Genomic DNA, 22,682 nt, shown 5'->3' on the forward strand with positions numbered 1-22,682 from the left:
TTCACTGTATTCACTGCACCCAGAAACTCACCACATACAGAAGATTCACCACACCTGTACGTTCACCACACACACACACACACACACACACACACACACACACACAACACAACCAAGTAAATCAGCGAAGGCTATCTGTCCTTTGTGAGGAAACAAGTTAGCTCCTCGCTTCGCCTGCAGATGTGATCATCCGTACTTTCCTTCGCTCTCAATTAGCACTGTCACCAGTCTCCTGCTCAACTACCACACGTCACCAGACTTGCTTTATACACATGGCTGACACATCACCATCTTCGTTCTCATGCTAAATCTCACCATCCTCACCTTGCACGTCACCTTCCTCACCTTCTCGTTGTGCATGCCACTATCGTCGCCTTTTAGATGTAAACATCCATACATTTAAGGATGTCTCTCGCATTACCATTTTCAACATCTTGTCTTTCGCATTGCCAGTCTCCCCCAAATATCTTACGTATAACCTTCACACGTATCTTACACACAGGAAACTGAAGGAAAAAAGGATACATTGATCAAAATGATGCAAGATTATCTTTTTTATTTTTTTGAAGGAATATTTGATGCATACATAAATGAGACTCACATCTTGAAATTCTAATCTTAATTTGAAATGCTTTCATTTCAAATTTACATCACAGAACACAGTATTCTTTGCAAATGATACATATTTACACGCATTCAGTAGATTAATACCGAATACACAACTCTACAGTATATATATATATATATATACATATATATATATATATATATATATATATATATATATATATATATATATATATATATATATATATATATATATATATATATATATATATATATATATATATATATATTCACGATTCCATAAATACAATTATGCACCAAAGAGGCTGAGAATGCTGCATGATGTCTATAAACACCAATTCATGTTAATAAATTATAATGCCCAAGATCCCTTCTTGATTTGAACACGGCAGACAATGCTTAGGATACTATACGATTATGCAGGAGACACTGAACTTGAACGACAGCTCCCTGTTATCATCATACTTGCGTGTTACAACACACAGCTGCATCTCCCTCCTTTAGACGTATGTATATGTATTCGCATACCAAACGCCAGCTTACTTACCGGGCAATTCTCACCTCTCGCCTTTCGACAGAGGGTACCACCTCTCCTTTTGAAAGCTTGCAGTTGCACAGAATATTACACTTATGTTCTTTTCTCTTTAGCATATGACTAGATCATGACTTCTAGCGATGCTAAGAGTATATATGAAGGGTGTGGGTTGGGATGGAAGATACATGTGCCTTGTCATCTTTTGAGATACCTGGTACCTGATCTACCCAGGCCTCCTGTTAGTCAGGTACATGGTGATGGGTGGAAGAAAGACCCAGGTAGAGTTACAGGTTGAAGACACATTACCAGGTACTACATCGTTGGCAAACAACAATACCTGGATGTTTTTTTCTCTCTCTCTTCTTGAAGGAGAACCTAAGCAGGTGGGGTTACTGAGAACAGACAATAAAAGGACAATTTCGGTACTTAATCTCTAACACCGTGAGGAGGACAAAGTCGTCAGGGAGTAAGTTTTTCTTTTTCTTACAAGAATCTAGACTGAAATTAGATATGAATGACGATGATGATGATGAGGAGGAGTTTACAAGTGGATGACGAATGCTTATCTCCCTCCTGCACTCCAAAGGCCTACTCAGGAGCTCTGTGAGTAAGGAGGGTACACAAGAGACGTCATCAGTAGGAGTGGCGTGAGTGAGGAACGTAATTAACAGGATGGAGTGTTCACTCACTCTAATCAACAGCGATGGGGACACGTCGAGCCCATGTCAACCCATCATAGTAAGAGCCAGCAAAGATTTTTTGGTCCTTGACCATTTCATATACATTTCATATACATTTATGTACAATAGCTATCCACATTATCTTCTCCTTGCTAAGAAATAAAAACAGAATGGAAACAGTAGATACAAGACACAGAAAGAGGAACGCATAGATATGATTGGATTTCAGGAGTGAATGATGTACAAAGGTTTTACACGACTTGAGGAGTGAAAGTAGCATCTTGATTCCCTTGTCCTGTAGGCCTGGATGATCTTAATAGACTTTATTCTGTACACAGATTAATGAATATAAGAGGGAAAGATGCCATGCCTATAAATGTACATTACAATTACAAATATGCATCAATATGCAGTTGTATTTCACCAGGTACTTTGCCTCCCCAAGAGAATAGCACAGTCTACATCTTGCAGGGGTAATTATTCCACTCTTGATAATTCGTGTTCAGCCTTGCTGCTGATAGCGAAGACTGAGCTTCTACAGCAGTATGTGACGTGACCTATGAAAAACAGAAATACATAAATACAGTTGGACTGCAACTACATAATTCCCTGATCAATAAATTGGCATGATGAGTGTACGAATAATGTTAGTGTAAGATTAGGTCTTCCTACTCATACAAAAACGTATCATTTCAATTAAAAAAGATATCCACATCTTTTAACACCTGTCCATACACCTGTCAGGGTTTATTTACATCTCTCCATACCTGTCAAGAGCTTATTCATTCATCTCCACATCATCTAGCATAAACCCACACTTGTCAGAACCTTATCGAATACTACTGCACTCCACACCACACCTGTCAAAGAACAGACCAGATCCGTCCATATCTGTCGAAAACCACACCACATCCGTCCAAACCTTCCTTCCAGCACCTGTCTTAACGCATCCCCCTCCCACTTGCCTCAACTCTCACTGACATGCGATCATGATAAATAAGACGTTTTATCAACTAATTCCACTTATCTGTGCTATCAAGGCTCAGTGTTCAACGACCCTGATCCCAACGTACTCAACAAAACCTAATACTGATAAAGCAATAACTTTCAGACCACATGACTGAATGCCTCGTCGCTTTCAATCACTTCGTCTCACATTCGTCTATAACTATTTCACGAGCATTTGTATTCTTTCTATCTGTCATGTCGCATTGCTCAGGCTGCTATCAAAATTATAATAGAGTCTTCAGCATCCCTTATTGTTAGAAGTTTACCTTCATAATCCTCCATACAAAACTACAGTAGGGCTAATTATCATAATCTTTTTTCTATCCTACATACATATGCCAGTGGAGTGATCTTCTTTCATGTAGCTTCCTGATTGCGGAGTGAGTATACTGGGTCATGACTTTGATGTAAGTCACAGTGTCTGTCAATGGGACATGAGCATCATGAGAATAAACACTATCATCACCAACTGTGGGTAGGAAATGACGAGACCTCGCACCATCACCAGTGCTATGGTGTGGCGGTAACTGGCCTTTTATTCTCATGTCGCCTTAAAGTCATGAATGTAAGCATGTTGAGGCGTCATCTTCGTCATCATCTTCGTGGAAGGGTTATGCGTGACCATGAGGAATAAGCCGGCATCGAGAGAGAGAGAGAGAGAGAGAGAGAGAGAGAGAGAGAGAGAGAGAGAGAGGTAGTCAGGTCATGAGCATGGGTTGGTGGTGGCAATGCTGGCGGCGGGCGAGGGAGGGAAGGAAGGAGGGAGGGACAGTCAGTTGGCCGTGTGGTGTGAGTAGCCTCTCGCTATAGGAGTGTCTGGAGGAGTATCGACGCCTCTCGACCCCACTTGCCGAGGAATATTGAGTTTCTGAGAACGAAAGGGCGTGAGTGATTAGATTAATGCAGGAATGAATCATATGGATCATCATATTCCATCTATCACACTGTAAGGGACCAAATATCAGAGCAACATCTATGAACTGCACAAATCTTCGTTTTAAAAGGTTGATGTCTATTTTAGGATATCTATTTTAGGGATCTCTAACTACTACTGCTATACGGAGGTTGTTGGCCTTCAGGGAACTATAGGAAGGCTCAAGGAGTGTGCCATGACTATCTACATGCGTGCTTGTGACGTGTACAACTACTGTGTGATCTACATGCACCGAATCGGGAGGATATATCTATCGATCTTTTCGTCTGTCTACGTATCTGTCTATTCACACACACACACACACACACACACACACACACACACACACACACACACATGAATTTCGTACCATCTAAGTAAAGACTCGAACGCAATTAAGATCGCCAATGGGAGGTGAAAGATTTTTTGTTTTTTTACCGACCGAACCACACTAGTTCAAACATCGTTGACACCTGAGACGCTACCAGCCTTGTTCACATGTAAACCTTATAATGAATCTACACTATGACCCCGAGCGACCAAACACGAGTCTAGTGATGACTTTACTGAAGGGCTGGATACTTCACATGGAGTATTAGTTAGGGGTATATCAACGCCCAACAATTTGTGTGATACGTACGAAAGTCGCTCAGTCTCAGTAAGGATTCATATTACCCCAGTCATGAAGCTTCATGAGTCATTTGAAGCAATGCTGCGATCTTTTTGCTCGTCGGTTTTGTGTCTATCTTCAGAAAGTAATTTTGCGTTGGCTCAGTGCAATATAAGTTGACGTAATCTAAATGCATTATCCGGTTAGTGATTCAGTTTTGCACAATACTTTGTTAAGGCTAATTCAGATACAGTGGTAAAACAGATTAACAAGAGTTGAGGGAATGACACATCACAAAACCTAAGATAAACGCTGAGAGGTTAACTGAAAAGGAATTTGTTCCCCCAAGCACAAAGTAACGCCAAAGGATCCGTTTAGACTTTCCTCATTACAGCTGCCACATCTGCGTTGTCATTGTGTAATGTCAGTCAAAGCGTTTGTTTATTAGATCTGTCTCAGACACACATCTACGAGAGAACTCTGATGTGGGCTCTCGTACGTGTTTAAGGTGCGTTAAACAATACTTGTACACTAGTGTAAGATGTCCACTTTATCCACGTTATGATCAAAGTTAGGGTAAACAGCCCATTGTATTGTTTAACTAATCACAGTGCTGATAAACTGCATCTCTGGCTTGAGAGAGTTATACTGCCCAGTTAATCACTACAACTCTACAAGATGCACTGAATCCTACTACATTGTGCTACCAGTACTACAAATTAATCCCGTCTACATTAAGTACGATGAATACTACCCTAGATTTAGAAGAGTAAGAGATAAGACAATCCTCAATACATAGGGCAGATGTGCAATGTTTACAACCGTCTGTAGTAACACCCAGGTCAGAAAAAAAGAAGAGGTAATGCCACAGAAGCCCAGTGATCACAGCTGCAACCTCTGAGGTGCTGCGGTCTCAGACCCAGACACCTACAGGAGAACCCAAGAGCTCAAAAGCCTGCCAGACAGGTTCTTCAGAAGGATTCCAAAACCCTTTCAGGAACAGTCAGGCTTTCGGAAGGTCTTCGGTATGACTTTCAGAAGGACTGAGTGGTCCGAAGGCCCTACAGAAGACTGATAGAACCCAAGAATCCACAAGGCTTCTAGTATTTCCTTCTGAGGAGCCTTTGAAAGTCAAAGGGTTTCTATCAAGCTTTTTGGAGCTAAGGAGCCCCAAAGAGTCTTCGTTAAATCCTTCAGAAGAACCTCCGGCAAGTCCTTCAAAAGGCAGCCCCCTGGGAATCAAATGGTTTCCAAGTAGCTGTTTGGAAATCCCAAGAGCTCAGGAGGTTTCATTAGCAGGGTGATGTTGTTCGCTGGGATAGGACTGGCCCTCTTCGTGCGGCTCGTGGTGCATTCCCGACCCGCTAACTATGCCCATGAAGAGGTTTTGCATGTACCTCCACGGGGACGTCGTACATATGGCTCGGCTTCTGGGACACGGGTACTGCTTCAGGCACTCGACGAACTCGCGGTCACACTCGCATAACTGATGACCACAGCTGTCGACAGCCCCCGATGGACGCTTCGCTGTCACTGCAATAAAAGACGGGGCATCATCACGTCATGTTAAAAAGAAAGGATCAAAGGAAAAAGTATAGCATTGAACACTAAGGTGCTTACGATCAGGAAAAAAGCAAGTGGTTCTAGCTCTATGACGAAAAGGTTTTGCATGATTGTGATTGTCTTCTTTTTGTGACAGAACTTGTGTCATGTGTACCCAATCCAACGGATAAAGGCTTATCTTGCAGTGACATGTATTGAATAATACCAGGAGAAAACACGAGTCTACATCCTAACACAGCCATGAATATGAAGGAGAGGTTTGTGCTCTGCTCAGCATACAACAAAATGAGTTACGAAAATCTGTTCAGATATGTCTCATTGATGTCTTGTTATCATAGATTTCACAACAGGGAAATCCCATGTAGTCAACACTCAACGAATGTCGACCACAGCGTTGGTCTGACATCAAGAAAATAACTTATGTGCAGGGAAATACATGCATTGTATCTAGAACTGTCAACATGAGGAGAGGAAATTACAATTAATTGATATTCGAGGAATATTCTAACTTTCTATATAGATGAATATACTAGATGAAGTTGAATTACATACAACCACATCATATGTACTAAATAATGACTTTGACTTCTACATGCGAACCTATATGCTTATTGACACACAAAATATCAGAAGAACAAGAGGCTGTTGGTTGTTGATGTGGATGGCTTTTGAACAAAGCTGACGTGAGAATAGTGACAAAGATAACTAAAGCAGGAAGACATCATGAGCATACAGCAGAAGCTTACCACTTATAAGATTAAGTGTAAGTTGGCCCTTGTGTGAAAGTTGATACTTATCTGGTCAAGCGTCAGTGGCACTAGTCGTTCAGGTCACGTGATACAATGACGTCGTCTGTGGTTCGGCAGTTGTCGTGGTGAGGCCAGCCACAACCTGCTAGATGGTCCGCCGTCGTTTGTCTGATGTTACGTCATGTCGTAAACCGCCCCGTTTCCATTCAAGACCATGACTCATAGATACATTTTTTTCCTGTTAAGAAAGTCTCTGGTGTATAGCAACGTGAAGGTCATATTATAGACAGGTCTGTGCTTATGAGAAGAATTGCCAGCAGATCGCGCCTTGGGTCGGCCAGGGTTACTCTGTGTGTCACGTCGTTGCCGAAGAAGTGAGTGTCTGTCGTGCGGAGGCGGAGGGAGAGGGAGAGAGAGGAAGCGGTGGGACATTCTTGATCGGTAGATCCCGTCGGGGGCGTGTTACCACCACCTCCCACTCTCCCTTGTGGTCCCAACCCGTCCCGGCGTCTTACCACATCTGGGTCGCTGGTGTTGGCACGTCCACAAGTACGAGGCAAAGTACGTCAGTATCAGAGGACAACGGGACTTGAAGTAACAACGGTCGTGGCGAGCACAGCATCTGTTGAATGGTCATCCATGTCAGTCCAATGGGTCTACGTAAACTCTGCTAGTATTCTGCTTCCTATCTGACAACCTGTGTGGTGGAAAGGGTCATGATACACGGAACAGTCGATGAGAGTGGTTCAGAAACTACACCTGTGAAAGAAAAAGGGAGTCGACGAGTCTTAAGAGTGAAATATACCATGTCCAAGTCATTAGAGATGTCCAGCGTCATTTCCAGCCCAGTCTTGGCTACAAGAAAATACGAACAAATACACAAGTATTACAGATAAGATAAAACATTAGGTTCCCTGAGAGAATTTAAGACATTTTTATAAAAAAAAGTTTCAGTTCTTAGTTCACACTGGATATATTCCATGGATATTCCTTTGTAGTAAGGTTCATTTTTTGCTCTGAGACACTTTGAGAGTATGGGAAGTCATTTGACTCACCACAATAGGGTTTTCCTCCATTGCACTTCCACTTATAAGGTGTAATGTAGTGGTCAAAACCCTTGCATTTGGCGTGCTCATAACACCAGTCGTGGCCCTTGCAACACCTGTAATAATTATGGGAGTGAGGAATAAAGACAAGAAAGTGAAAGGGGTAACATTAGTGCTACGTAATGTCTGAAAAGGAAATGAAAGGGAAATGAAAGTACATTTCTGAAAGGGGTAGCATTAGTGCTACTTAGTGTCTGAAAAGGAAATGAAAGGGAAATAAAAGTACATTTCTGAAAGTAGAAACGAGTCCAGGACTTTGAAAGCGAAATGCAAATGCTGAAAGATCTATATACAATATGCTGTAGGATCTACAGGTATGAGTCTGCTATAGACCTGGACATTAAAAGAAATAAAGTTCATACTCCAGTCATCTGAGAGTATACCCTCCAATTATAGGGTGACGTTCATACGCGCGGAAATGCATTGTAGCGTAATGCCGCCAGCAAACAGGATATGTAGCAAACACAGCAGTGTTTTCACATCGTTCCTTTCTTGCATGGATGTGAAAATCAAAACAAAAGCGAGTGGAAAAGAGAATGTGCGAGAAATAACTCTGAAAAACACATGCCAAATGGTAAGAAAAAAAGAATAAGGCAAATATATCTTTTGATACTTTTCCTTAGGTAAATGAAAACAAAGAAGATGGGTAACTTATCTGGAAGGTATAAGGTTGTATTTGATGATTAACAATACCTGAAAATATCAATAGACTTTTTTAGACTGTACAAAAATGTCAAAAGGCTGCTATGCAATTGTTGCTAACATTATGACGAGCGTTTTGAAAATTACGTGCTAAATTCAAACTTGGATTTGTAGTGATTCATTTGCAAAATAAAACTTATATCCAGATCACAACAAACACAACAATGACAGCAATATACACTCATTGGAATGACCCGAAAAGCGCGAAACAACCATCCTCCCAACTCATTCTTAAGCATCACCTTGCCAGACGTACATACACACACACACCTGAAAACCACACTCCCTAGACACACACGAGGACATCACTCGCTCCTACAACACTGCAATCATGGATTCATCAGGTCCCCTAAGACCCTTCAGAAACATCGAAAATTTAGTGTTCGGTTGCCTCTCATTCTCACTTCATAGATACACACATACACACACACACACACACACACGCATATTTTGCTTCATGACCTATGGTCCTACCCAGTGGACGTAGCTAACTTCATGGGCGCTAAAGATGATAAAAAAAAGGGACTCCTCCTTTGGCAAGAATATATATATATATATATATATATATATATATATATATATATATATATATATATATATATATATATATATATATATATATAGTGTGTGTGTGTGTGTGTGTGTGTGTGTGTGTGTGTGTTTCATTTGATAATACATAGTGCTTAGACTCACTTATCAATCCCATCGACAACAACTCCTGATCCTAGGAAGCCACAGTAACAGCCGTAACCCTTGTAGTTGAGTGGGTTGCAGGTGGTGGCACACGTCATCATGTTGAAGAGGTGGAACACAGAACGCTTGCGTCGGACTGGGATGGAGTCGGTGTGTTCCGCGTTCCTCTGGTCCACCAGCGGCTGGGACGACGTAACTCTGCTGTTGCTTTCCCTTGGTCCTCCCACAACTAACAAAGACGAGTCTGAAAATAAAGAATCTATATATATATATATATATATATATGCAATTCCTTTACTCTATCAGTTAGGGTTGGCCTGTAAACATTTGAAATCAACAAGCAAAATGTAGCTGGAAAAGAAAGATAACATCTCATAACCCAAGAACTACACACACACACACACACACACACACACACACACACACACACACACACAAAAGGCTTCTTCTCACACGGAAGTGCCGTATTCCCAGGATATAACACGCAAATATAACAACTTGTGGAGTCAGTATCCTGTATGAAGCAACTGTGTATGGGAAATAATTGACCTTTAATAACACTTAATGACTCTAGTTTTCCTCATTAAGCATAATGAGTATCATGGAGGACAGAAGTCCCCCTCATTGTTTTGGATAAACGTCTCTATCAGTCTCGTTCCTCATGACATGAAATGGAGGAGGATATTGAGGGAAGATAACGCTTATCTGTTGCTCTTATCTCCACTTAAGGACAAAGCCCAGTTGACACTGGTTATCGCAGTTTGAGATCAAGAATGTTTTGAAAAAAGTATAAGTGTGAGTGTGTATATGTGTGTGTGTGTGTGTGTGTGTGTGTGTGTGTGTGTGTGTGTGTGTGTGTGTTGGCTATCCTGGAGACAGGGGTATCTTGCGGTGGGTCACCTTGGCTCTGGTCACCCTGCCTGGGCTTTCGGTTACCGACCCTCTGGTGGTGGTGGTGTGTCGCTACTACGTCGGGAGGCTTACCCCAACGGCAGGGTCACCTTCCGTCGGGCGTCGCAGGGTGTTACGTGGCTTGCTTGTATAAGACTCCTCTCGCGTTCCATCACCTTATCGTAATCTGATGAAATTCATTCACCCGCCTGCATTGCTGTGGCGCAGACAAGGCTTAACCAACATTTGGCAATCGTACGTGTATAGAGTAAGTACAGTGAGAATGTGTCATACGTTTCGTTGGATCAGCTGGAGTTACGTTGCTTGACTGCTTGTCTCCCTTGAACGAGTTGCTTGTCATGTGATCACTTGACGTGATGGGTCACTGTCGCTGGGCTGAGGGCTGGCCGAGCGGGTCCTCCTTGCTGGAATGTCTCTACTCCCTGATTGTGAGTAGCTTCACGTCAAGGGGCACGTGAGTGAGCAGCGGCAGGTGGCTACGAGCCATCAGACATCATCGCAACAGGACGAGAGAGAGAGAGAGAGAGAGAGAGAGAGAGAGAGAGAGAGAGAGAGAGAGAGAGAGAGAGAGAGAGAGAGAGAGGAGGACGTATGCAAAGGACTATAAACATCGGAAGGCTGGTGTCGGAGCTGTTTGTGATAGTGGGGGACGAAAAAGGGACAAGAGATCAGCGCGGTAAGAGTAGAAAAGCAATAATATTCTTGTTTATCATGAGTGTGGATCACGGGATCTCGTTCACGCAGCGAACGCATGGTCCAGCGAACACATGGTCCAAAACACCTCCTCCCATCCCTCGACTTTCCTTCCCACCTTTTTCCCTCATTCCTCTACTCTCTTCATCTCTCTCTCTTTTCCATTCTAATCCTTCCTTATCAGTACCACTCCATCTATCTCTACTTAGAGATTCTATAACATCTCATTACGCATATGAATATGGTTTCTCATACTGCTGCTTTAATCAACTCATTTTGATATAATCATTTAAACCACTGAATCATTGCCTGATAATCACTGTCACACTAAATCATCTATAAATAATTAGACATAAAATACACGTGGATAGCTCAAACAACAATATCTTGTATCTGATCTATACTTCTATAAAGCCCGCCTCCATCACATAGACGACTTGCGACACGAGATAGTCATCATCTCGCAACCATAATGGCACAAGGTCTCTTGAGAGCAGTGGAACTTGATATCTCTTGTAACAAAACCCCAGCCACACACTCTCGTTGTAGGGGTCCGCATGCGCAGCGAGGCGCCAGCCTTCGTCGTCGCCACGACCATAGACGGACGACCATTAGGCTAAGATCACACACACACACACACACACACACACACACACACATCCCCGGAGTGACGTCCCGCTCCTTTCACCCCAGCAGCAGGAGCAGCAGGGGAGCATAGACGGTGATTGTTGGAATGGTGATGGATCGCTCGCTGGCTACTAGACACAGTCTTCGATCCTGAATCTCACTCTCTCTCCCACCCCCTAGCCAGATAATACGATTCTCTAATGACGTTAATGATGAGATATGGTTAGCTGTTATTTACCTCTCGTTCCGTGATCTGTTATCTCATGGATGAAGCCAAATTACGAGGGGTAGATTTTCTGAATAACACATATATATTTTCTCAATCATCCATTGAGGCATGATGAAAAATACACAGTATTCTTTCGCAAAGAAAAATGTCAGTGACCTTAATGGATCACAAGATACGCATTGTCTCAAATTAACTAAACAACTTTCGTTAGGAAACAATGCTTATTATTCTAACCATTCACCCAAGTTGGATAAAATGTAAAACATGATAGGATATGAAAACTTATGTTAAAAAGACCTGTGTGTGTATATTATGAAATAAATGGTTCTAGAAATGGATCAAATGCATTTGTGATTTCATTTCCAGTGTAATCTAATCCCTGTAGAATGTCATCAATGTCTGCTGAATACTTTGAATAATTTTCAATTTTCATCTTTTTCCTTCTTCGTTATTCATTTGGCGACTCAAATTCCTCCATCGAAATGAAGGCTTTTATAACTAGATGGTCATCATCATCATCATTATTCTGACCCAGGATTCTATTTATGTGGGGCTCCTCCTGCTTCGACGCTGCACTCCACCAAGGAGCAGGGAAATGATGAGCTCTTTTGGAAGGAGAAGATCCAACGACAGTGATATATATATATATATATATATATATATATATATATATATATATATATATATATATATATATATATATATATATATATATATATATATATATATATATATATATATATATATATATATATATATATATATATATATATCAACTGTTCGATGCAGCACTGGATAATGTGAAACTTATTCTCTGCAAAAGTCACAACACAGGATAATATAGGACAGTGTCCCCCGGTATGGTCTAACATAGGGGATCGTAGTTGTCCTCCCTGGTGGGGTCGTAACAGAGGACAGTGTGAGGAAGGGAAGGCGTGAGACGATTGAGTTCCTGGCTGGTCTACCACACACCGCAGATTCCCTATACAACACCTCAGCAGCAAATGACATCTGCAATATATGACTGTCTCGGAATTATATATATATATATATATATATATATATATATATATATATATATATATATATATATATATATATATATATATATATATATATATATATATATATATATATATATATATATATATATATATATATATATATATATATATATATATATATATATATATATATATATTCCCGAGTGCACGGGAAAATGAAACACGATAAGTTCCCAAGTGCACTTGGGAGATACAAGAAAAATAGACAACATTCAGTTGATACACAACGAAGGGACGTAGCTAGGACGCCATTTGGTAAACAAGTGACTATCCAAATGAACGTAGAAATAAATTAATCTTTAGAAATATATACTAATTGGTCTGATATATTTAAAAATGGATTCGTGTGTGTGTGTGTGTGTGTGTGTGTGTGTGACTGCAGTCAGTATGCATGGGATCATAGCTGCATTAGTACCCAGCGTAACCCATCCACTCCAAAGTTTGGCCCCATCATGCGGCTTTGCAGGCTTACCTGTTGGCTTCTCGTCTTCCTTGACCGTGTTGCTTGTGCCACTGATGACGCAAGGGGCAGCCCACACTATAGCCACCACAGCGAGAAAGGCTCACACAGCAATTAACGACGATTACATGGCTAAACACAGGTGGTTGGGGGAGATAGGAGTGAGGGTAGTATGATTGCAATAATTTTTTCTCTTTCCTATTGTGTGTGTAGTGCTTGCAAAATATGTTTACACCTTTTTTGTTCTCCCTGATTTTGAGAGTAGTAGCATATAGCAGCATATATAGGATATAGATATCCTGCCACTAAACTTTGTAGGACTGGGAGTCACAAAGTTGGCAATACTTCCAAACACCACCTGGTGACCTTAAAACAGACATTTCAGTTCAAGTAACATAACGCTTACAAAAGACCTGTGTGACAACCTCAATTCTTTTCTTTTTTTATTCCCACTAGTGTTGTTTGTCGTGTTTATAATGATGTCACTAGTGTTGCGTGACCGAAAGAGTGTGTCGACAGTGGACGCAACTTGAGTTCGTGGATTGGCAAATGTTCTGAAGGATGTCTGGCGTTTATAAAGGCAGATAATGAAGAGAGAGAGAGAGAGAGAGAGAGAGAGAGAGAGAGAGAGAGAGAGAGAGAGAGAGAGAGAGAGAGAGAGAGATGAGCGTGTGTGTCTTAAGCGGCTGGATGCATGAGGATATATATATATATATATATATATATATATATATATATATATATATATATATATATATATATATATATATATATATATATATATAAAGATGAAAACAAGAATCATGTTAGAGAAAAATCATTTATATCTTTTCCACTTCTTTCGCACGTCATTTACACACGAGAGAAACGCCACCGTTGGCAGAAGCGCACCCACCCGAGACACAAGGCAACTCAAGGCACCTACCTACCTTCCAGATCCCTGATGACCATCTTGTCCACTTACGATTAATTAGACACGAAAGCGTCCAGATCCTACCTCATTAATGCCTTCAGTACAAGGGAGAACCTTTCCCTTGTACATAGATACTCTCCCTCAGGTGATATGATAGACGTCAGATACAGTGGGTATGTGCCTCTTTCGCCACTAACTTTCTCTTCACTTTGCAAACGATTATCATTACTACATGTAGGGTCAGGGAAAGTGAGTGATGCCGGTGGAGCTGATGGATTAAACTGGCTGTAACTCTTTTGGGAGAGAGGTTAGACGAGGAGGTAAGGTGGCTGGATGTTAAGGACATGCAAATTGAAGGAAGGTCGAATGAGGATGGGGCAAAGGGATAGGTGTGTGTAACTTGAAGGAGGGAAGGTTGAATTCTCTTGTGAGCAACAAAGACTTCGAGTTCACAGGGTGCACAAAACACGAGAAAGGAATGACTACATGTACTGAATTGTACTGCAACGTATACTGGCAGTGTGAAGATTACAACATGTGTTGAAAATATTAGGGAAAGAGGATGTAATAAACATCGTTTGCGTGTGATGAACATAGGCCTACTTAAGGATAGATGAGAAACGTTACAGGGACTGGTGTAGGCCTATCCAAGAGTAGATGTTTTACTACAGTTCAGGAATACACGAGATGTGGGGGGTCGAGGAAAGGGCCAATTCGGACTAGGATAACAAGAGGGTAACGATGATTGGCCAGGAGCTGCGAAATTCTGAAACGGAAGGATACCAGACACTTCCTGGGCAGCGTCGGCAATAAGGAAGACGGTGTAAAGTAGAAGTCATGGCTATGGGTAGCACAGGACTGGCAAGAAAGGGAAAGGTTGAAACAGGAAGTCATGCGACCAGGTAGTGAAAGGCATAACATGGCCTTGAAATCTAGTGGTTGTGCCTATCTTTCTATCTATCTATCTATGTATTTGTCTACCTATGTCTCTAACAATGCTTCCACAAGCGGGAAAACAATGAGGTTCTTTGGAGTGAAAGGTTTTACAAATAAAATGTACTCCCTTTCATCGACAGACGATGATACAGCCTCATAAAAGACGATTTGTTTTTTTGCACTTGCATCGTAACCACAAGCAGGCGGAGTCTGGTAACACCTGTGTATGCTCACATCCCGCCTTATGTGACCCTACTTTCTTAAAGGGGGCCTGCAGCTCTCAGGAAGCCGGCCATGTCCACTGGTCCGGACCATAGGTCATAAAGTGTAATTGTGTGTGCGTCTATGGGTGGAGAATACAGGGCAATTGTGAAGTAAATGATTAATCAAAGTGGTGTTACCGGACTTCTCCGTTACGAGGCAGCACAGCGACTAGGAATGTCACCTGTGGCGAGGTTGTATCATTGTCAGTGGACGAAAGGAGTAAAGTTTCGCCGTAGAGCTTCTCACTCCAAAGGAGTCCACCCTATCCATGCTACTGATTGTAACGCAGTCTTGAAGCTGAAGGAGCCCCATGCAAAACAAAAATAATACTTAGTGTTGTACATTTCGACAAAGTTTAAGAAAGAACATCATGCCAGATGCAACGTCACCGTTGCCATCAACACAAGCAACACACGATCAGAAAAAAGACAAAAGAGCATCAGCAACATCAGCTACCCAGAGGGACGCCAGCACGAGCTCGTCTGTATTCGGTAACATCAACAGCCATGAACCAGGCAGGGTCTCTCGCTACTGACCGCGCGTCGTCATCCACTTTCACTCGTAAGTGGCCAGTATGTTAGTCAGCAACACACGCCCTTGACCCTGCTTCCTCCTCCTCCTCCTCCTCCTCCAGTAGCAGCAGCTGTAGTAGCAGTAACAGTAAGCGCAGCCAGCCAAGCCCAATTACGTATTCGTATCCTGTTTCCATCAGCTAGTTCCAACACCTCATCCTAGCTACATCTCTTCCAAGTAACTGACTCCACTTTACATCCAAGACTTGTTCTTACTGGCCAGCCGCACTTCGTATGTTATACCCGTCCCCAGAAGACTAGCCCAGCCTCCGCGTTCCAGTCTCACTCCCAGAGCCCAGCTCAACCTCGTAAACCAGACGTGTGTCCTCAACCAACCGGCCCAACTTTGTAATCACAGACCCGCTCCAGCCTTTCGTCTCTGACCTGCCCACCTGAGGTGGTCATCTGAAGTTGACATCCCTGACCTGGAATAGCGGCCACCACCTCGTAAAGCACACCAGATCATAATTAACCCCTGTAATCTACCAACAGCTCTTTCTACTAAGCAAAGGCAGTATTCGACTAGATCATCTTTAATCTTTGATTACTCAGTGGTCCAAGAGTCGTACTTATCCCTGTCAGTTTACCATAGACCTACTGAACATTTACGTTCATTCTAGAGGACTTGTTTAAAGTTAGGACTATTTTACAACGTGGTTACCCTACGAGCAGATTAAACTACGACTTGATTACTCGCCTGCCTGATTAATTCAGTGACCTGATTGTTAATGACCGGACCATGAAGCACCCAGGTCTACCCCAACAGGTTCAACACTCGTTTTCGGACCATTGTCTGGGGACATGTTGAGTCGACTCCGTCTGGAGTGACATAATATCGTTGTGTTTCTAAGGACATTATTGTGCATTGAATAAGAACAAAACAGGTCGATCATTCCGCACTAGTTATCCTCATCCTCCATCTGTGCTTTATCTCCTTTTCCTACATCTTCCTTTTCATCTAAGTACTTCTTACCCAGCTCCAAGTTAGCAGGTTTATGGTCAGAATGGCATACCTCTTTTTGTCCTAACGTAGCATACCTGCACACTAAGCTCCTATTCGGCTATGTCATAAAATCCAAACTTTTCCTTCGCCTTGGAAGCATTCCTTGTGCAACCCGACCCTAGGGGAAAAGGGATCGTTCTAAATACCTTCAGTTAATCGCCCCCATCGTTCTCACATCTTCTGTCTACAAGGGTCTTCAAATTTTCCTTCACTCCCACTTTCTTGAATGTCTAGAATCCCATTCCTTTCTTTCAGATCGCCAGTACGGCTTTCACGATGATGCCCATCTCCTGTCTCTGTAGTATACCTTAACTTCTATGTATGTATGCACACATACACACACACGCACACACATACCTAGCACAGGCGAGGATATGTGTGTGTGTGTGTGTGTGTGTGTGTGTGTGTGTGTGTGTGTGTGTGTGTGTGCGTGTGTGTGTGTGTGTGTGTGTGTGTGTGCTCTTAATCTTCACAAAGAAAACCTCTTCTGTGTCAGAGCCAAAGAAAAAGCCGATTTACTAATTGTGGTCACCCTTGACCGACTTTCCATTTTCTTTTGCTTTATAGGATCATTATCGAACACGCACTTGTAGTTGTTTTTCTATTCACTTCAGGCTTCATACTGACCACCACCTGGTAAATGTTCTCCATTCTAACCCCATTAGACGTTAGTGGTTAGGTGGAATGATAAGTAGAGAACCCTCTCCACTCTCTCTCTCTCTCTCTCTCTCTCTCTGAATGGTCCCGTGTCTCACACACTCCACCACCACCACCACCACACGTTCGGTCCTCCAGCGTGCGCCACACCTCGTGAATGACACCTATAACTGATCCCTGATCCCGGCCTGCACCAGGCTCGTGGAGATTTCACCCAAGCTGTAGAAATGTGCTTCACTCGTCACCGTCGTGACAGACAGCGCCCGTAGAAACCATGATCACACACACACACACACACACACACACACACACACACACACACACATAATCTCAAGTTGTAACTCCACGACCCACACTTCACAGGTCTGCATGGTGTGCGTTGCGTCAGAACCGCTTTGTGTATTCACCCAGAGAACGAGACGTCCTGTACCTTGTTTAACACACACACACTCACACACACCAGGCACCATTCAGTGTGGCCAAGGGCGAGCGTCCGTGCCGCGAGACTCCTTGAGGCTGGAGGGCTTAAATGAGCCAGAGAGAGAGAGAGAGAGAGAGAGAGAGAGAGAGAGAGAGAGAGAGAGAGAGAGAGAGAGAGAGAGAGAGATTAGGGGGCCGTAGGCAAGGCCACAGTAAACGCAGTTCTTTCACACTTTCAACTGCTTTTGTAATGCGAGGGACGCAACAGCTCAGCTAGAGTCCAGGGTTATGAACGATTTCAACTAGATTTTGAAAGTGAATAATTACGCTTGAAGAAAAGGACACGATTTGATTCTCATGTAGACTGGAGAGCCTTTCAATGTGTCGTAAATGTTAGAAATGCTTTTAATGGATTTATAGTACGGTGTTGTCATTTCGTGACCCCAAGATTATAGTCAGTAATGATATACGTCAGTAATGATATACGTCAGTAATGATACACGTCAGTAATGATACACGTCGATCTTGTATTAAGATGTTTATATCCTCTCCATAAATAGCATCGCTTCATTTCCAGAGTATTGTTATCTAGCGACATCTAACCAAAGGATCAAGCCGATTGGCCTCGCAGTGTTCTGTTACACTGAATTGAATCAATGGCGTCAGAGGCCACACGAAGCTAACCTCACAAGGGACCCAGCATGTGGAAGTATGGCAGGGTAAAAGCCCATGTTTACACGTCCTTCATCAGTTCCTTCATTCCTCTCTGCACCCGTCCGTCATTCATCATTCGTGAAAGCAGATGGTATATGTGTCAGTGAGACGAGGGAGGGAGTGAGGGAAATGAATGAATGGTCACATTTCCCAGTGTAATCTCGATTCATCGATGCAGATGCCTTAGGTCTAATGTCGATAACAATCGGACTGGCAAATGGCCCCCCCTAATTGCGGGTCGTTTGGGAGATATCATTAGGAATGATCCTGTGGTGAGCTTCGGTTTGCCTCTGGTTAAAGACGAGACTGCGTGTGATTATCATTCATGTGATTACTATTTGTGTGTTACGAGGAAAGAGAGAGTTTGCGATTCATGTCGCCCTGTCTCTTAACCCGAACATTACTAGCTTCTATTATGCCAGTTTCTTCACGTACAATATCAGGAACGTAAAGAGGCACTCTATCTTCCTCTTTCTCCTTCTCCTCCACCTCCTCTTCCTCCCTCTCCTCCTCCTCCTCCTCCTCCTCCTCCTCCCCTCTTCCTCCTTTTTCTTCCTCCTCATCCCCCTCTTCTTCCTCCTCCTCCTCCTCCTCCTCCTCTTGGGTGCAGATCTTATCTACTCACGTGGCGAGGAGGGAACATGAACCATTGCCTAATCCCCTCTTGTCAGTTTCTGGTGGAGTGTGTCACTTTACGGCCGATAACACGGGAACACATCACGAAAAATGAGTTTTTCTTCTCTTTCATGCAAGTCGGTCAGAGTGCATACATATACTTTCTCAAACGCAGAAAACGAGCACAGACACATGTGCACATACGCACATGTGTGTACGAATGGAAGTACGGCTTCTTCAAAATCTTTTTCTTCCCAAAAAAGATCCCATTTAACCCTTCTCCAGCACGGAGCGCATTAACTAACCAGACAGACAGTTAGATACACACACACACACACACACACACACACACACACACACACACACACACCTTCTTCCCCTACAGACACTTCCTGCCCCTCACCGTCCAAGACACATATGAGAAGCTTGAGCCACACATTCAAACCACAACAACACAGCCGGGAGTGTTTCCCAGCGTGTGAACCAGAGCGAGACAGCGAACCTACGCCCGTACAACATCTTCACAGCTCTCTCTCTCTCTCTCTCTCTCTCTCTCTCTCTCTCTCTCTCTCTCTCTCTCTCTCTCTCTCTCTCTCATGCCTCCTCGCACAGCGGTAAAGAACGAAAGAGCCAAGGAATACGAAGGCAAATAGAGAGAACTCGTCTCGTTGAAAAAAAAAATATTTCAATGAAGTTCGGTGAAAGTCAAGCTTGATTTGGTTTTTAATATTATCATATATTTTGATGACTGAGTCTTATACTGTAGTGGGTCAGGGTGAAGTGATTGAGATCATCTTGACATAATGAGTAGGAGCAGCGAGTCTCAGTAAGCTGTTGCATATATATATATATATATATTGTTATTGCACTTGCCGTACTTTATTTACACTCAAGATGAATGCATGAAAGCACCGGACACCCTCAAAGAACCAAGGAACTTTCACGGGAGTCATGGCTGGGTAGACAACAAAGAGAGAGAGAGAGAGAGAGAGAGAGAGAGAGAGAGAGAGAGAGAGAGAGAGAGAGAGAGAGAGAGAGAGAGAGAGAGAGAGACTCAACAAAGACAGAAGTGATGGAGGGACTGGATGATAGAAGGAGAGGTGTGACGACTGGAAAGAAGAAATGAGGAAGGAGGAAAGTAAATAGTTACAGCAGAAAACGAATGAAGTGATGGAAAAAGATCCAGAATGAAAACAGGGAAAGTCAACGAGAAACAGACAAGGTAAGGAAGGAATAATAAAGGGAAGGAAAGAGTAAGGAGAATAAGGGATACGTAGGAATAAAGAGTAAAAATCAGTGATTCGAGAAATCATACTAAATGAGAGAGATTCGTCTGCGAGAACAAGGAATTAAGAAAATGGAAGTTTGAAACAGCAGAACCCATTAACAGGTGAAAAGGGAACTGGCGTCAAGTGTTGGTGAATAGCCAATGATGATACTGATTGGCCGGCTGACACAAGTTGATGATTTGTGAGGAGAAATGGGCGATTAGTCAGTGTAGTAGGGGTGATGACTTGGGGAGCAAGACGGGTGATTGATTAGGTCAGTAGGGGTGAAGAGGTGAAGCAGGGAGATAATGAAGAAAATTTACACATATCCAACGGCTACATTTGGTGTGTCGTCTACACACATTCAGTGGATGATACATGCAATTCACAAACCTCGCATCATTCCCATCGATCCAGCACTACTTACACTTTCACACCGTCATCCATTAATTGCACTAACTCATACATAAACACAATCAGCATCATCCATAAGCATCCAAAATAGCCAGTGCATTCAATAATAGCCACACACTCACCTATGAATTTTCAAACACATCCAGTCTCATTCACAAATACTCAACAGCTTTCGTATACACACACACACACACACACACACACACACACACACACACACACACACACACCTTACAAAATCAACAGACCAAGTAAAGTTCACACTTACACTCGACATCATGTGTACAACATCGTCCAGAGAGAAACATAAACATCAACGCCAAGTTGTGAGAAAGCAAGATGTTGTTTACGAAGGATGAGGTAATATGTGTGTGTTGATCCGTTGATGGTCCATGACTCACCAACGTGTTCCATGTTGGCGATGAGGAGAAAGAGGAGGAGAAACATAGGAAAGCAAGGAAGGTTAGATGCCTCATCCATACAAGTTGACACACACACACACACACACACACACACACACACTCAGGGCATGATTAATTCAGACAACATACATAGATTTAATGACAATATAGAATACGAGATGGGGTCCCCAAGTGTGTAGAACTCCCTCCCCGTACAGTACAAATAGGTAATTTGCTCATCATGTTACTACCATACAACGATCACCGAAATACCAAACCATTAACAGACGAAGAGAGATAGTGAGGGGAATGTAAGAGGCATATATCCAGTAATCTTTATAAGGGGTATATATCCAGTAATCTTTAGGGTCGGATGTAGGAAAAATATTGTGAAGCAAAACAGTGGTCCACGTACCAACACAGGGGGTGCATGGGGGGGGGGGGGGGGCGACAGCTAACTAAGGTAAACACTGAAGGAAGATTGAGTTGCCAGAGTTGAGTTTGTATAGTTTTCACCTTTTATTTTCTAACCCATTCGCTATGCAAAATTATTCATATTCTTGTTTATCAAAATATTTTCCTTAACCTTTTCATAAAGTCTAAGAGTCTTAAGACATTCAGAATATTGTCAATTAATTTCACATTAAGTATAAAAACGCAAATTATCATGCCTTAGTAACAAGCTAACCAGCAATGGTACATCTTTAAAACACTCGTAGGAATAAGGCGCTAAGCGTTGCATTCTTTAAGGGTCAGCGCGTAAGTATAATGCTATGGATAGGAACACCGTAATGCACTCTAAGGATGAGACTGTTTACAGAAACAGGTTCGTGTTTATCCTCGTGAAAGTGCCGTATGGGAAGGAATCGACAACCTTGTATTTTATCCGCCAGGCAGCAGCACACACGCACACACACACACAGAGCACAGGACGCCACCACGGCTTATGACCGGGTTATTTATTTTGTGGCTTAAGCCAAGTGACGTTGCATGGGCACAGCAGCTCTACCTTCGTATTACTGATGACTACTGCTCCTGCTGCTGCTACTACTACTACTACTGCAGTTACTACTACTGCTACTACTAGTACTACGTAAGTTACTACCACATTGAATGCCGTTCCTATAACTGTTACGTTTATTACTGTTAGATTTAATGTCACAAAGACTGTTGTAGAAAACCTGCAGGTTACTGTATGAGTACCAGCCTGAATGTTGTTACATTAGCTGTTGATAATCCCATGTTTCACCTTAGTTGAAAATGCATATACACACGTTAACATACAGGAGGTGAGGCAATGCCAAACAACCAATCCCACGTTGCTCATTGAGGCACCAATAGCACTAATCTATGAGTGTCTAGGTATAGGATCT

The 22,682-nt window shown here is 42.5% G+C and overlaps 2 protein-coding genes across 6 annotated transcripts in view; one reads left to right on the top strand and one right to left on the bottom strand.

The window, feature by feature from the left end:
- Positions 1 to 966: 966 nt before the first annotated feature.
- The window catches only part of LOC139755643 (basic phospholipase A2 pseudexin A chain-like), a 53,064-nt gene continuing 31,348 nt past the window's right edge, over positions 967 to 22,682 (bottom strand). The window contains exons 2-5 of one of the 5 annotated variants that reach the window (XR_011714137.1): positions 9,148 to 9,391; positions 7,702 to 7,808; positions 3,145 to 5,867; positions 967 to 2,360 (exon numbers count right to left, since the gene is read on the bottom strand). Coding sequence is in view for 4 of the 5 variants with exons in the window: in XM_071674252.1 (XP_071530353.1) it covers positions 5,614 to 5,867; positions 7,702 to 7,808; positions 9,148 to 9,391 (605 nt within the window). In the remaining variant the exon portion in view is untranslated. The other 4 variants (XM_071674253.1, XM_071674254.1, XM_071674252.1 and 1 more) reach the window with 4 other exon arrangements.
- Positions 22,238 to 22,682, top strand: part of LOC139755641 (uncharacterized) — a 78,477-nt gene continuing 78,032 nt past the window's right edge. The window contains exon 1 of the mRNA XM_071674250.1: positions 22,238 to 22,402. The gene's annotated coding sequence lies outside the window, so the exon portion shown is untranslated. The remainder of the gene's footprint in view (positions 22,403 to 22,682) is intronic.

This window comes from Panulirus ornatus, chromosome 19, assembly GCF_036320965.1.
Source record: "Panulirus ornatus isolate Po-2019 chromosome 19, ASM3632096v1, whole genome shotgun sequence".
Lineage (NCBI taxonomy): Eukaryota > Metazoa > Arthropoda > Malacostraca > Decapoda > Palinuridae > Panulirus > Panulirus ornatus.